This window comes from Podarcis melisellensis (genome assembly GCF_964234715.1).
Source record: "Podarcis melisellensis genome assembly, chromosome: 2".
In the NCBI taxonomy this organism is placed as follows: Eukaryota; Metazoa; Chordata; class Lepidosauria; order Squamata; family Lacertidae; genus Podarcis; species Podarcis melisellensis.
In genome coordinates, this window is record NC_138529.1 from 73,704,416 (window position 1) to 73,720,784 (window position 16,369).

The 16,369-nt window shown below is 41.6% G+C and overlaps 1 protein-coding gene across 1 annotated transcript in view; it reads left to right on the forward strand.

Annotated features, from left to right (window-relative positions):
- The first annotated feature begins 1,792 nt into the window (after window positions 1–1,792).
- Window positions 1,793–16,369, forward strand: part of NISCH (nischarin) — a 34,698-nt gene continuing 20,121 nt past the window's right edge. The window contains exons 1-5 of the mRNA XM_081900234.1: window positions 1,793–2,162; window positions 9,861–9,944; window positions 12,573–12,755; window positions 13,898–13,946; window positions 14,897–15,060. Of these exons, the coding sequence (XP_081756360.1) occupies window positions 2,076–2,162; window positions 9,861–9,944; window positions 12,573–12,755; window positions 13,898–13,946; window positions 14,897–15,060 (567 nt within the window). The 5' untranslated portion in view covers window positions 1,793–2,075. The remainder of the gene's footprint in view (window positions 2,163–9,860; window positions 9,945–12,572; window positions 12,756–13,897; window positions 13,947–14,896; window positions 15,061–16,369) is intronic.

The window sequence follows — 16,369 nt, forward strand, 5'->3', positions numbered from 1 at the left end:
AGGGAGAGGTTTTTCTCCATTCTTCCAATGCTAAGAGTTGGCATTCTAAATTCTTCATCCTCTGCACTTGTATTCTCAGGTAATGGATGGCTCTGGGGCACCCTATCATTAAGCAGTGTGATGTGGCCAGGAGGTGGCCAGGAAAATAGCTGTGAGGTGGTGGAGAACTGAGCTGCCCTGTGCCCTCTAAACTAGCTTGCTGCCTTCAGGCACAGTGGAGAATGCTGCTCCAGCCCTGGTGTTTGCTTGCCAGTCTGGTGGGTTTCCGAACATGGAATGTGGGTAGGGAAGGGACCATTTTGTCCTTCACCACTTATAGCAAACTGTCTTAGGCTGGTACTGGCTGGCTCTACTTGATGAATGAGCCCAAAAGGTGAACAGGCTCTGGTTCACACTGCTGCAAAGCTTGTTCTTGTAGCTCAGTGCATTCAGAAGTAAAATAATAAAGCATTTTTCAGGAGCTATAAGCAAAACAACAGACACTATTAATACAGTAATTCTTAAAGAGGTTACATAAATTATTAGAGATCTAAATCCTACCATAAAGGTTAATGTAGACAAGTCCAAAAATAATCCTTAAAATGCATGCCCCAGACAGTTGTCATAAATTACATTTAAAAAAATTTAAAGTCATGTTCAGAAAAGAAAGACAAAACTTGCTTGGGACTCATACAGTAGCTAGGAAAGAAAAAATTGAGTGCAGAACTTAAAAGCTCTTTTTCTGTTTTTGGTAATATCTCCCTGGAGCCACAGGAGTTTTAAAAAAATAGGCATTTTGAAGAGCAAGACAGACTGTGGTTAAGAAGCAGAGAAAAATAGTTGGTTAATGAGCCAGCTGAGAGCTAGCAAGGACAGAAAGATTGCCACATCCTTTGGGCCTTGCTGGATAGTTGCTCCGGTGAGGGAGAAGGAAGGGCAAGTTTTCTATTAGCGTTTCAGCTGATTATTTATTAGCTTAACATCCCATGAGGATTCTTCCATCTAAATCTCTTTTGTTTACCTTTGAATTTTGTAAGTGACAGCAAAGGATAACAGGGTGACAAAGATTTACGTCCATGGGTGTACTCATGAGGTGAAGCAATTTGTTGCATAAACAGTATTTGCATGGACATATCTACGTTGCATAATGGAGGTTCTTTCCGTGCCTCTCCAGGCAAAAATGGAGCCTCCTTCACAGGTGCAGACTACCATTATAACAGCAAAAGCAAGATTGTAGGGGTGATTTGCAATATAACGAAACAGTGGTGTTGTCTGGGATAACTTGTACAGTAGTAATAGATGCTGGTGGCTCAGCAGCAGAGGCCAAGGACTCACTAGTCAAGAGTGGCGGATTCTGTGGCTGGCGGAGCAACCGGCTTGAGATCTGGCATTTTATGTCAGCACCGTATCCGAACTGCAACACCTTCTTTCCAAAAGAAACTCAGGGGTGAAGCTGCAAGTCAACAGACTGGTTCCAAGCAGATGGGAACAAGCAACAGATGGGGCGCCGTTGCTAGAAAAATGCAGTGAACACTCTGGCCACATTGCACTCCATTACCTCTCCTCTGAGGAGCTGCCTTTTTTTTTTAGGAGGAAAACGGGGTCGAAAGTAACCCGGAAGCTCCGTCCTCCGGCTGAAGGAACTGCGACTCTACATCTTTCGAAAGTCCATGTTTCTTCCTACCCCCCCTCTTGCTTTCCCGCGCTTTAGCCCCGCCCCCTACGCCCGGGGCTTCCTCGGCCCTTCCGCAGGCTACGAATGACAGTTGTCGCGCGGCGGCGTCTCTCGAGGCCTCCTCCTCCTCGCCCCGCCCCCGCCGAAGCCAGCCGAGTTAGGGAGGCGGGCAGGCGGGCGGAGTGAAGCCGAACATGGCGGCTGTGACGGCGGCGGGTGCTGCGCTGGCAGCGGCCCGTGGGGAGGGGGCAGCGCAGCAGCAGCAGCAGCGGCCGCCACACCAACAGCAGCAGCAGCGGCCGGCGGAGCTAGCCTGAGGAGAGCGGCCGCGTGAGCGCAGCTCCTCCGCCCCAGCGACGCCTTCCCCTCCCGCGTCCCTCGCGCCCTGCCCTGCCCTCTTCTTGCCTGAGGAGCGGCCGAGATGGAGGTGGTCGGGGCCGGGGAGGAGGGCGAGGAGCCCCCGAAAGGGGTCCGGATCCTTGGCTCGGAGCTGGTGGAGACCTACACGGTGAGGCGGCGGCGGCAGGAGGGGCGAGGAAGGGGAGGCGAGGTCAGGGCGGTGGTGGGTTTCTTTTTCTCAAAGGGAAGGGTTCAAGTCTTTCCCCTGGGTCCCTCATCCCTGTCTCGGGGAAAGGACGGGAATCTCCTGATCATGGTACACGTACACACGCACTGTGTATCTATATCGTGGGAAGGGGGGATGACGATGCGGGGATAAATGGGGAGCGGGTCGGAGAAAACCTGCTAAAGAGACGTCTTCCTGATGCATCCAGATCCGATATTGCCCTGTTGGGAAACGATTGCAGGCTTCACCGGGTCCGTGTTATGCTTGTGCTCTTCCGAGTTACACAGAACTATTCCTCGGGCTGGATATTCCTTGGGCGGGAACACAAACTCCGAAAGCAAAGAAATAAGATGCAAATGAGAGAGCAAAGGTGGTGTTGGGGCAGGGGAGGACACTCCAGCCACGAACCATCTTCCCCAGAGTCTTATCTTTCTAGCATTTGTAGAACCAGAGAAAGGAGACAAAATATGCTTATAGTTTTTTGAGAGAAATGAGCCCTCTCTTCTGTTTTTTAGTGTTTTACATCCCCCGCCCCCCCCCGCCCCAAAATCCTTCGACACCCATGTGAGGAAGGCCATAGATGTTGTTGTCTTAAAGTTTAAAATATTTGCCTTTGAAATGGGCATGCCAAATCAAAAGACCAAGCTCTGGTATGAGCTTCATTTTATTCTGCCCTCTCACTTCATGGTAAACAGATACAAAGCATCCTTTAGAAACTGGCCCAAACACATGACTTAACATATAATACATTTGGTATGTTGTTTTTTAAAGTAATATGCAGAAGTGATGTGGCAATGGGCAATGGACATTTTTCCAGTCTGGATCAAATTCAGTGTATGATAATCTTACACAACTGTTAAAACTATGAAATGCTTCTCTTTTTGAATGTTGGGGTTACAGGAAAAGAAGATGCTTTGATTTGTATTACAGTAGTTGTAGCAATGCATTTATCAGTACCAATAAACTTTTTATACAGATTTGTCTGTGTGGACAAGTACATTACAGTTACCTAGCAGCTTTAGAAGCCAGCCCAGAATCTTACCATTGAAACATCTCAAACTACTTGGTTACATAAATGAAAATGGGTGTGCCTCCTAGTTTTGTTTTAGCTAAACCATTCTCTTAGATGAACTCTGAGCCATTCTCATCAATGAATTTTGTAGTGTGAAAACACATTTCTAAACCTGTTTATGCCTATTTTAATAGTATGAAGGGGTGAGAATACTTGGCACTACATTGGTTTAAAAGTGATATATATGTTCCATTTCTAAAGCTGCATAGATGCATGCCTTGTTGATTGCATTTTTAATACGTAAAGTGTAAAAATCAGGGTATAATGGAAATGATTTGCATAATGTGAGATACTTGATAGAGATAGAACTGCAGTGTGAGTTTTGAAAATATTTTCCCCCTTGAGTACACGGGCTAGCTAAAATAAGAGAGAAGGGGGAGAAAGCAGTCTAGATAAAGCACTTTCAAAATGTACAGTAATTCTTTTGATCTGTGTGCAGAGCAGATAATGATATTATAGTGACTAATCCAGCCAAAATTAGGCAAACAGTCCCCCTCACAGTGCTAATTTTGGCTTGCGCCTTGTTTTGTTAGTGAATACTTTTATTTGCTGGTTCTACCCAATGTAAAACGAAGAGAGACTGGTAGGTTGCCTACCACAGCAACCTCATGATAATAATAAGGAAACCATAGACAAGAAATATATTTACTGATGAAGTAGACTGTAGTCCAAAAGAGCATATGCCATAATAAATTGGTTAGCCTTTCAGGTGCTACAAGATTCCTTTTGGGTTTTGTTGTTGCTGCTATAGACTTAACGCCTACCTCTCTAAAAATTTCACTCATAATAAGATCTCCCTAGCTGTGTGGCAGCTCTCCACTTTTGTAAGATACAGTGGTACCTCTGGTTGCGGACGGCATCCATTCCGGAGCCCCGTTCACAACTTGAGCAGAATGCAACCTGTGTGTGCACAGGTCGCGATTTGCCGCTTCTGCGCATGCGCGTGATGTCATTTTGAGCGTGTGCGCATGCGCGAGCGGCAAAACCCGGAAGTAACCCCCTCTGGTACTTCCGTGTCGCCGCGGGACACAACCTAAAAAAGCTCAACCTGAAGCAAACGCAACACGAGGTATGACTGTAATGGACTTGCAGTGTCCCAGGTAACTTATGATGGGAAAGGTACTAGACTTGGCTTGGGGAAACTTGCAGCGTTTTTATTTGTGAGAGCCACCAATGAATATCCTTACACAACTATATACGTAAGCAAAGTAAGCGATACTTTTCCCTGCTTAAGAGTCAGCAGTGTCTGGCAGCCATTACATCAATCCCTACCTTCTCTCAGATCTACTTTCATGCCTAGCAACACAGTTCGCTAAGGGTGCAGCCCTATGGCCCCTTGTCAGATCTACTTCTTTGATATCCAAGAGGTCAGCTCCTCCAGCTGCAGTCACTTAGCGTGGTTTGCCAGTGCCCAGGGCAAGGCAAGTATTGAGCCCCCTAACCTGTAGGAAGAAGCAATCATATATCACAGTCAAGAAAAAGCTTGAGGAGCCCACCATGCGAGAGTCTGCTCTTCAGGGACTGGGACCATCTGGAACCACCCGCTGACATCTCAGTTTATGGTGAGCACAGAGTAACCCTTCTGATGGGATGGGAGCACTCCGATGGTGCAAACCTTTGCCATCATTGGCAAGCACTCAGCTATCCTAATTCCTGTTTGGTGTCCTGCTCAGGTGAAGCGGGCAGGTGGGACAGGGAGTCCTTTCATCAGGGCAGGAGCTGCAGCCTCACAGGGAAGGAGTATTTTGCATGTGCTCAGAAGCACATCCCTATAAATTTTTGAACCCAGGGCAATCGCCCTGGTGCTCCTCCCTCCTGCTACACCACTGTCCAATATCGTGGGCCAAAAAAAGGGCAGTTCCAAAAGTCCTCCTGGTCCCCTGACATTCCTACCTATGGGAAGTCAGGGACACATTCTCCATGTTTGGTGCAATTGGGGATAGCCAAAACCCCATTTATATTACACAGATATATGTTCCCATCAGCCTACTTGGCAATACACATTCTCACCATTTATTAAACAACTCACTAGTATCTCTTCATAGGAATTAGGTTGCACTCATTAAAAATGTATTTTAAGTTATGTTATATGGGGGGGCGGACTTAATAAAATTAAGAATTCTTAAACAGCTGAAGGTAAACACATTTGAGTTGCACTTATTTCAGATGAAGTGATTCCCCCTTCCCCTCCCCCTCCCCAACTTTGACTGGATTGTGCCCACGGTTCTGCCTGTATTTTTTCTTTGTTTCTCAGAATTATGAACAGCAAGAAGCCCTTAGAAGACTTTCCCACCCTTATCTCCCCATGACAGCTTCCTGCACCCCTTGAAAAGCTGCTCCTGAAGGTGTGGGAGGCTGCCTGAAATCAAAGGGAGATACAATGCCTTAGTAAGGGGACAAAGTAATTCCCCCTTCAGCCCCTGTGTCTGCCCCATCCCATTCTGGAGATTCCTTCATCCTCAGGAGTGGCTTTTGATGGGCTGCAGACGAGACAGTGCAAAGATTCCCTTTTCCAAGCTTCCTTTTTAAGAGCCAATCTGAAATGAAATTGTGCAAATGTGCAAAATGGTTTTTTATGAGAGATTTTGTATATACTCTACTTTGTATTTAGTGCCCCTAATGAAATCTGCAAGCTCAAAACACATAGCTTACCTATCAACTTGGGTAATAACATTGCCCTTTGTAACTGCAGATCTTTCGATTACTACTAGATAATACAAAGCAATAGCAAGATAAGTGACATTGATGATGAAGTGTACAGGCTTTGAAGCTTCATTTACAAAAGGATTGTGCTGTGAGAAATGTAAAAACAACCCTGTCTTCTCTTGTGTGTAAATACATGCTGATTATTGTGATTCTGGAGACACAATCCAGAAAAGTGTGTGCACAGAGAAGAACTGAGTGCACAGCCTGAGCTTCCTTTGAAGTATTTGCTGCAGCAGCTCCTACTGCCATGGTTCAATTTGCAAAACAGCTTGCTGCCTCAACAGCCAGAGCTGCTGCAGTGAGAACTTCAAAGAAACCTCCTGCTGTGTGCATGGTTCCCCCTCCTCCAAATGCACATGGAGCCTCTGTAGATTGCAGCCACTATCGCAGCTAGGTTGCTCCATATTATTTCATTTGTATTGTTCCATAGAAATAAGCAGTGAAAATAATTGATTTCAGGTAGTGGAGTCTCATTCTAGAAATAGGCATGTATTCATCAACCTTCAGAATACAAGAGTACACACTCTTTTCTATTCTCTATATCAGTGAAGTATTTTAAACAGTATTTATTAATCTAATCTAATTTAATGTTAAGTCCCCTACATGTTTCCTTAGACATAAGTCTGTGTTGAGTGAGGCATGCTTCTAGATAAAGATGTATTGGATTCCAGCCTAAGAGTATAAAGGTAGCCATCTAACTAATGCCAAGACCAACAGATTTCTGACAGTGATGTGGTTAAAATGCCATTAATTATGTCTCATGCCAGTTAAATTATTTGCATGCGTTGGCAGCAAAAAAAAAATTGTACTTTGGACTGAGTTTTTTAACTGTAGATATATCAAACAGTATCCTGTTACTTTTCTAAACGTTGCTTTTAAAACTCCCTTCTTTATGATAAAATGTCCTGAGCATTATTATTATTATTATTATTATTATTATTATTATTATTTTCTGATATACATCTTAATGACTTTTACTAAGCATTTTAGTTAGTGTTATCAGAGGGAGATAATTTGAATTACAGACTTTGCACGAGTGGACGTCTACTCATGCAACAGGGTTTTACGCTGCAGCCTTGTGTGCCTGTGAGAGCTGAAAATTGCTGAAAATTAGGTAGCCTCTTTTAGTAATAGAATTATGTTATCAACATAAAAAAAAAATTCCTTCCAGTAGCACCTTAAAGACCAACTAAGTTAGTTCTTGGTATGAGCTTTCGTGTGCATGCACACGAAAGCTCATACCAAGAACTAACTTAGTTGGTCTTTAAGGTGCTACTGGAAGGAATTTTTTTTTTTGTTTTGACTATGGCAGACCAACACGGCTACCTATCTGTAACTGTTATCAACATAGTACAACATAATGGTATGTTAATCTGCCCCCCAATCAATTTCCTATATTAAAATAGGACAAGCTGTGAATGAGATAGAGACAACCCTGAATATATGCTTAGTTCTGCATGGGATTTGAAAATGAAGCAATTTTAAAGCACTCTTGTAGTGCCTTGTTTGTAACATGCAGTATTAAAAATACTAATGTAGAGGAAATGCTAATCATAGATCTGGTTATCATTTCAGAATTAGTGATTCACAACCTTCTTCCTTACTTGCTAATGCAGGGACTAATGCATGATTATATGATTACCGGTATGCTATAATTGAAATGAAGCATACAGGCTGCATTCAAACAATCGTATCTTGACTGCTTAAGCCATACTATGACCAAACCTGATGAACTTAAATGCAGCTCCTTTGCCTTGCCTTCCTGTGAACAAAGCAGGAAGTGTCCACTTAACTATACCTTCCCATAACATACAACTTGAGAAATGATAATTAATGACTTCCCAACAAGCCAGAATGTTAAGCTATGACCAAAATGGGTGCTTTAAATATCATGCTCCTAGAAAAACACCCGGTATTCTAATAGAGTAGCATCCATATAAATTTTGGGAAAGAGAGATGTGATGAGAGAGAAAGTATTGCTCAAAAACTCTGTATGTTAGGTCACAGAATACAAAGCCTAAAATCCTATTTCATTAAAATACTGAATAAGTAATTATCAGTAACCTCTGTTATCAATACAGTACTTAGTAGTAGAACAACCCTCCAAATTTTGTATCCTAGAGACAAAAGAGGATTGGGAGTGCCTTATCTTAAATTATATTATGATGACTTTCAACTTGCACAAATAATGCATATTATTACTGATTTGCTGGAGATCTTGTGGGTTCAAATGGAATTACTCTGCACCACCCCTTCAGTTAATGCTCTGCCTTTTAATAATCCTTATTGTGTATTGGGAAAATACACAATCCCTTTTTCAATTGACTTTTAGGCTATGGAAGAGATGGTCTCACACTTAGCTCCATCTGCATCCCCTTTAATTCCTATATTGGACCACCCAGCTGTCTTCCTTACAGACAAACATGTACAATATATCTGAATTCTAAAGGTATCCAATATTTACAGTTATTAATAAGGCCGGCTATGGGCTCCTCCCTAGGATCTTAGCATATCTTGGGAGGATGACCTTAAATGTCAGATTCATGAACATGTTGTTGTTTAGTTGTGTCCGACTCTTCGTGACCCCATGGACCAGAGCACGCCAGGCACTCCTGTCTTCCACTGCCTCCCGCAGTTTGGTCAGACTCATGTTCGTAGCTTCGAGAACACTGTCCAACCATCTCGTCCTCTGTCGTCCCCTTCTCCTTGTGCCCTCCATCTTTCCCAACATCAGGGTCTTTTCTAGGGAGTCTTCTCTTCTCATGAGGTGGCCAAAGTATTGGAGCCTCAGCTTCACGGTCTGTCTTCCAGTGAGCATTCAGGCCTGATTTCCTTAAGAATGGATACGTTTGATCTTCTTGCAGTCCATGGGACTCTCAAGAGTCTCCTCCAGCACCATAATTCAAAAGCATAAATTCTTTGGCGATCAGCCTTCTTTATGGTCCAGCTCTCATTTCCATACATCACTACTGGGAAAACTATGGTTTTAACTATACGGACCTTTGTTGGCAAAGTGATGTCTCTGCTTTTTAAGATGCTATTCATGAACATAAATGGGATCAAATATGGGTAAATGCTCCATTAACAACTATAACTTCTAGGATTCAAGAATCCACTCTAAAAACAATACTTAGATGGTATTGGATTCTAGTGTGCCTTTCCAAAATCAATGCAAATATCTCTCCACTATGCTGGCAATGCTGTAATACTATGTGAAGTTTTATATGTTTTTTGGATAAATGTTTTTATCATTATCTCTCAAATCTAAGCTCAGTCACTAACACCAGATACAGTCTTGGCCTTGTTTTCGATAGAAAGCAATACAGATCCCAGAGTATCTCATGACACTTCCTAGTGGCTGAAGAATGTCAATAGGCTGTCACTGGGCAAATGCTTTTGGTGCAAGAAGGGCTTTGAGGAGAGGGAGGTCTGCTTGTTGCTGTTACCTCTGTTCAGTTATTTCTGTCTGCTCCTCTTGCCTTACTTGTCCTTTCAGTATTATGCCCAGCTTATCAGGGAGCACAGCATAAATGTGATGGAAGCATTGTGATTCATAACTCTGCTGGTTTCTTGTTGGCAAATCACAATGGCTTGCTTGATATAGGATATCATTTTTGCTGAAGGAAGATGTGTGTGTGTTCTTCAAATTAAACCAGTAACTGGTACCTGAATATTGCTGGTAACGGGCCTCTGCTTTGTGTGTCAGTATGCTGTACTTGCACGGGTTTAGGTATTCTTGGGATGTGCAGAAGCTCAGAACCTAACTGGCAGCCTTTATTTAATGTTACACAAACACTGGAGGGAATGTGTAAACATTGGCCATCTTAGGTTCCTTTATCAGCTAAGAGTTGTATTTTATTTAGGTGTACATCATTCAAGTGAGCATTGGCAACCATCAGTGGGTGGTCAAACATCGATACAGTGACTTCCATGAACTTCATGAAAAGGTAAATATCCTCATATTTAAAATGTTTGTTGTAATGACTCTGTTACTGTTTTATTAACATTGATTTATTACTCTTCTTCGAACCCGGTGTCTCAATACATTCTATATATAAAATAATTAAAAGCGGTGAAAACACAGAAACAAAAGATACCCCACATTGAGATTCTTTTTAAAAAGAAAGGAAAGCCATATGGGAGACCGCACCATGAGAGGCAGGGAGTTCCCCTCTCCCCCAGCATATGGCTTTGTAACAGAATGCTAGAGTTGGAAGGGACCATGAAGGCCATCTACTTGAACTCCCAGCAATGCAAGAATCTTACACCCGATTTTCGTTGATGAAAATTTCGCACAGAAAGAGCTATAACCTCCCTCCTTGCTATGTGGCAGTCAGAATCCAGACACACACACAATTGAGTGACAGCTGTTGCTGAAAAGAGAAGAGAAGAGAGAGTACCCATCATAGGATTCAAGGCATTGTTAACATTTAATGGGCCAGTAAGCTGTTATCTACACCAGTGTTTCCCAACCTTTTTTGGGCAAAGGCACACTTGTTTCATGAAAAAAAATCTCGAGGCACACCACCATTAGAAAATGTTTAAAAAATTAACTCTGTGCCTATATTGACTATATATAAAGTAACTCTCTTTAATAGGAATCAAATAAACACAAAGAAAGTATTTTATAATTACTTTATTATGAAATAGTAAGTAAACAGAAATATGAAAAATTATAAAATACTTTATTCAGTGCGCCTTTTGTCCCTCTCCTCGAAATGCTCCAACTCAATGTTCCTCCGCGGGCTGGCCATTGGAGAGCCGTGTCGCCCACACCGCAGCCCAATACAATATGAACCCTCCCCTCGCAAGCGGCAACCCCTCCACACTCCCCACCTTAAGCCTCCACACGCGCCCTGCCCAAAGAGATGCCCGCCCGTGCGCGAGGGGATCCTTTACCTCAGCATCCCGCCAAAAAAAAAAAAAGGGCGGGAGACTGCGCTCCCTCAGAGGCTGGGCGTTAGGAAGAAGCAGCCGCCTTCATCCAAGCAGGAGCAGCAGCAGCTGTAGCTGTAGTAGCGCCAAGCTGTGCCGGGGACTCCGTGCCCATGAGGGGAGGGAGGGGAGAGAGAGGAGAGGCAGCAGGTCGCCCTCTTAAGTCACGCGCGCGCAGGCACCACCACGCATCCCTCGCGCCCTCTCGCAGAGCCCCTGCTCAGCACCTCCTGCCTCGGGGACGCCCGTCATGAGCCGCTGAGAGGCCGCCAAGCCTCCAGGCTGCTCCCATTCAGCCTTAGGTGCGCGCGCGCCTCGGGAAAAGCAGTGCTGGGAGGCGGAGAGAGAGAGAGAGAGAGAGGACGCCGCTGGCCGCGTCCCACCCTCAGTCAGTCGGCTCGGAGCTACTGAGGAGAGGGAGGTGGGGACGACGGCGCGTCTGTTCCGCTCGGGGCCAGCGCGCCCCCGCCCCCCTCTCCAGAATCCCCAACTAAATACGATGCGCTAAAGGAGGGGGGAGAACCCACCCACAAAGAGGACGCCTTTCTGCAGGGCGCCTAAGGCCTCTCGCCGCCCGACTCCCTCCCACGGCACACCAGGCAACGTCTCGCGGCACACTAGTGTGCCGCGGAACACCGGTTGGGAAACACTGATCTACACACACATGAACAAATTCTATCGAACACAGTAAGGCTTACTTATGAGTAGAAATGTATGGGATTGCACTGAGAGCAAATTATATTAGGTAAAATCTGCTTGGTTTTTTTTAACCATTGCCTATGGAAAATAACTGATCTGTTTATGAAAATCCAAGTTCATTTATTTACATGGTCATAGTATGAACCTGGTCGTTACTTAATTTCTGGTACCTGCTAGTTTCCTATCCTTAGTGGTGTTCGAGCCTTGTGAGTGGTAATATGTCATCATTTGGTTCCTGAGCTCATTAATGAAGAACATTTGCTGACTTTAAAGTTCAGAATTGTTGAACCATAATGTAGACTATAACCTCTCCCCCACCCCCCAAAGAGAAAGGCATTCACTTCATTATGTTAAAAATTAGGTTGGAGTGGAACTCTGCTCATGCAGTGAAGCTTTTCTGACTTGCCCTCCTCTCCCCAAAGACCATTCCTGAAGATCAGCAGATCTTCTGGTATAGCATAGGATCGGATGCAGCAGGACAGGAAGTTGGGTGAATTCAGCAAAGCAGTCTTACCCAAATGAAGTGCTATTTCACAACTGCATGGTATCTCTGGATCCAAGCCAATGTTATTCATTTCATCCATATTAAGAACCTGCTCTCCTGGCACTATCTCGGTTATTCTGCAAGACCTTTAAGGAAGTTTGTCTGTTTGATTTGTGTTGTTGCTGTTTGTATTGTACAAATCTTTTTTGAGACCTTAGTCCCGTCCCTGTCCCCCCATTTTTAAAAACTGGTTTGGAAGGCATGCAAAGTAGTATGTAAAAGCTTTTAAAAAAGATCTCACTTTATATTACCCTGAGTTTTCAAAAACTATATTGGTAATTACTGACAAAATAAATATTTTATTTCAGTTTGGCCCTAATTTTTAGTGTAAGCAGTAAATGCTAATTTCTGAAAACTTTGATTCATTTAGGAACAATTTTAACTCTTTGTCTTACAGCTTGTTTCAGAAAAGAGAATAGATAAGAATCTGTTACCTCCTAAGAAGATTATTGGCAAGAATTCCAAAAGTTTGGTAGAAAAAAGACAAAAAGAATTGGAAGTCTATCTACAAACTCTCCTTCTTACATTTCCCTTGGCTGCACCCAAAGTATTGTCCCAGTTCTTACATTTTCACTTATACGTAAGTTGCATTCTGCCATTCTTCACTATGGTTTATTGTCAAATATTCTGAGTTCAGTTCTTATTTTAAATTTCTTATCTTAAATGGCATGGGGCTGATGAGAATTGTAGTCCACTATGTTGACAACTTGTCTTCTCAGAAACATGCCTTGAAATGACCGGTGTGAATTTAGGGTGTTTGTGCCTTTCATCTATTGCTTTTCATAGCTTGAGTTTCAGAAAACCTTTCAGCACACTTTCTCTTCTGTATTTGTAGTCACCCTTTTTAAAAAATCTTGCAGCACAAGAATTTGTAGGTCTTTTTTCAAACCCTTTTACATATTATTTGAGTATGTCCCATCGAAGACTAAGGCACAGGTGCTAAATGATTACGTTTCATTGCCATTTATATATTAGATGCATATTTTGATGTTTAATGATTTCATACAGCATTTTCTGATTATGCATTTATAGTTCATTCTTGCTGAATTTTCTTAATTGCATTTAGCTCCAAATATTGACTGATTATCAGGATAATGTCACAGGGAAACAAATGTCATTCCTTACATATTTCCCTTTCTTTTCTTCTTCACGGATTTCTTCTTTAATAGGAAGATTACCAAAAGCAATCTTCCTATTTTGAAATAGCTTCCTCTCTCAAGTTGTTCATTGATACACCCCATCTGCATCTGATACAGCAGTTTTAATTATTGTACCATTGAGGAAATGAAGTGGTTGTAACTTGTGCAATTAGAACTGCAGTAAAAGGAAATAGATTCTTCCCTGTCTTGTGGATCTTTTTCCCAGCAGTAGCTTAGTTCATTAAAAAGAATTTTAAAAAAATATAAAATGAACACACAGCCTTCATCTCCACTGGGGAATAATTTCAGACACTTTTCCTCCCTTATTGGCCGAGCAGCTAATGAGTTGAACTAATGTCTTCTGCAGAGTGCTGTGATCTACTGGGTATATAAGGGATAAGATAGCCTCTCAGTTAATTGACTTAATTTCCTGAGTATAGCCAGCACTGAACATCACTCAATGTTTGGATTATTTTAATTCTGTATTATTTTTTAAGATATATTGAATTTTGTTTTATGTTTTTTTAAAAAAAAATAAGCAGAAAAGTTTGTGATTTTTCTTCCATTTGCTTGTTCTTTATAGGAAATCATTGGGATCACAGCTGCATTGGCTGAAGAACTCTTTCACAAAGGTATTATTTATTTATTGTGTATTTTGTATGACCACCCAGTAACATATATTCACTGGATCACTCACAAAATAGAATATGGTATTAAAAATACAAAGCAGCAAGAGCAGCATAAATAAATGTTCATTTTTGGCATGCATACAATAAAAAACTAATCATAAAATTGAAAAGCCTAGGTTATAAAAACACAAGTTATTTAAAAGGCTTGAGTGAATAAGTAATCTTTCACTGGTGCTGAAAAGACTGTAATTCCTCTAAACACGACATCATTCTTGGCATGTGTGCTGTTTCTCTACAGCTAATTTAGGGACATACCTGGGAGTGAATCTATTCAAATCATTGTGGGTGTCATTGGAACTGACACATAGAGAACTGTGCTTTTAAGATTTGAAGCTAGCAAAAGCAGATGTGCATGTTTGTATGTAACATGTCATCAAGCACATATAATAACTGTCTTCCTCAGTAACTTTATGTGTGTTAGGTGATACTTTTTCTACAGTGGTCTGTCACATCACATCTTATATTGGTTGGCGGAGGTGAGGCTCTTGCCAAAAGTAAGGGATGTACAGCAAAATTCAGTGTTGCTTCAGCAGACTTGCACTTGCTCAATGAGACTTCACCTTCCTCTTCTCTTCCCTGCAGCCCCATGATTACCCTCAGAATCTGCTCCTGGGAGACCCTGGACAGCTTTAAACACAGCTAAAATAAAATAAATTAGATTTTTTAAAAAGCTTTTTCAACTTTGTCTAAGTGCTTACATATGCAGTGGGTGCTCAGCTTGGTACTATTATGACATATAGAAATCCCAGTTAAACTTGGCAAATTCTGGTCAGAAATGGAAAAAGACTTAGAAGATTGCAATCATCTATAAGGCAAATTGTACCATTTCTGTTTTATTGTTCTCCCAGTAATATTGGTGAATGCTTGCCAAATCTCTTATTTTTGTTTCTCAGGAGAGCAGTTACTTATGGCTGGTGAGGTCTTTAATATCAGACCCTTGCAGTTATATGCTATCACTCAACAACTTCGTCGGGGAAAGCCAACATGCGCAAATGGAGATGCCAAAACTGATCTTGGTCACATTCTGGATTTCACGTGTAGACTCAAATATTTAAAGGTAAATGTGTTCTTTTCCATTTTTTTATTTTGAAATAAATTCTACATGTTGATGATTGCAATAAGCAAATATTGAATAATGTCCTGAAGATTGTTCCAAAACATCACAAATCATCTTTCTACTCATTCTTCTGTAATACAGTATTTTAATTTGGATAGTATTGCCATGTTCCATATTATGTTAAGCCATTCTGAAAATGGTGGAGTGATATTTTCCCCTTCGTTTGCTTCTTTACAAGTATTGTTAGTTGTAAGGAGAAGAATTGCCATTTCCAAGTCAACATCAATAATGGATTCCTTTAAATAACCCAGCAGTAACAGCTTTGGTTCTAATGGTAATATATATCATTTCCCTGTCTAGGCTCCAGATTGTAATCCAAACAATCTGGATTATATAGGACAGTCCCAAAATATATTTAGAAAGTCTGCCCATGCTGCTTTATACATCCCAACAATTTATTCCTGCTGACAGACAAATCTGGCTCAATCTATATGGTGTCAAATTCCATTGGTTCTGAGTTTTAAAATATTTTTCTTTTAAGTGTGTTGATAGTACATTTATTATTTCTTTCATAAAATTTATATACTCCTTGATTGTAAAAACTAACCTCAAAGTAGTTTACAAAAAAGTATATTAAAAAAAATCAAACTTGATAGTTCCTTAATACAAATCCATTGCCATTTCTTAATGTCCAATTCTTGCCCTGCATATCTTGCCCATTATTTCCTTGTAAAAGTACATGATAGATCTCTTAAACTCTGGTATCAAAATGCATAGTATTCCTGTCTGGCCGTTGATCAGTGCCTCACTGCAGTTACCTTCCCTTGATTCACTATATTTCCTATGCAGGAACAGGAGCACCTGGGGATATTGAAATATTGGTGGTCTTACCATGACTTCTGCAACTACTTCAGATGATATTATATTTTGCCCATTCATTAAATGATTAATTGTGTGCAAACCAAATAACTGTCACTTTGATATGTTTGCCCAGTTTTTCTCTTGCTATCTGCAGGTAAATATGTTCTAATATAAACATTTTAACACCAGGAATGGAGAAGAGTCCTCAAAGAAAAATATATGAAGATCCAATATATTTTGAGTGATTGTATTGGCCAGCACAGGATATTGTTTTATCTACTCCTTAAAAATACTGAGTCTCTTTGCCCATGAAGAAGAGTCTTTTAACTCAAACACCATATGGTACAAAATATAAGCACAAGGTGGCAGTGTTGTTTTAGCTGCATATGTGTGCTGCATCTTTAGATGGTTGTCACATGATATTACATTGAATATAGGTCCTGGAAGC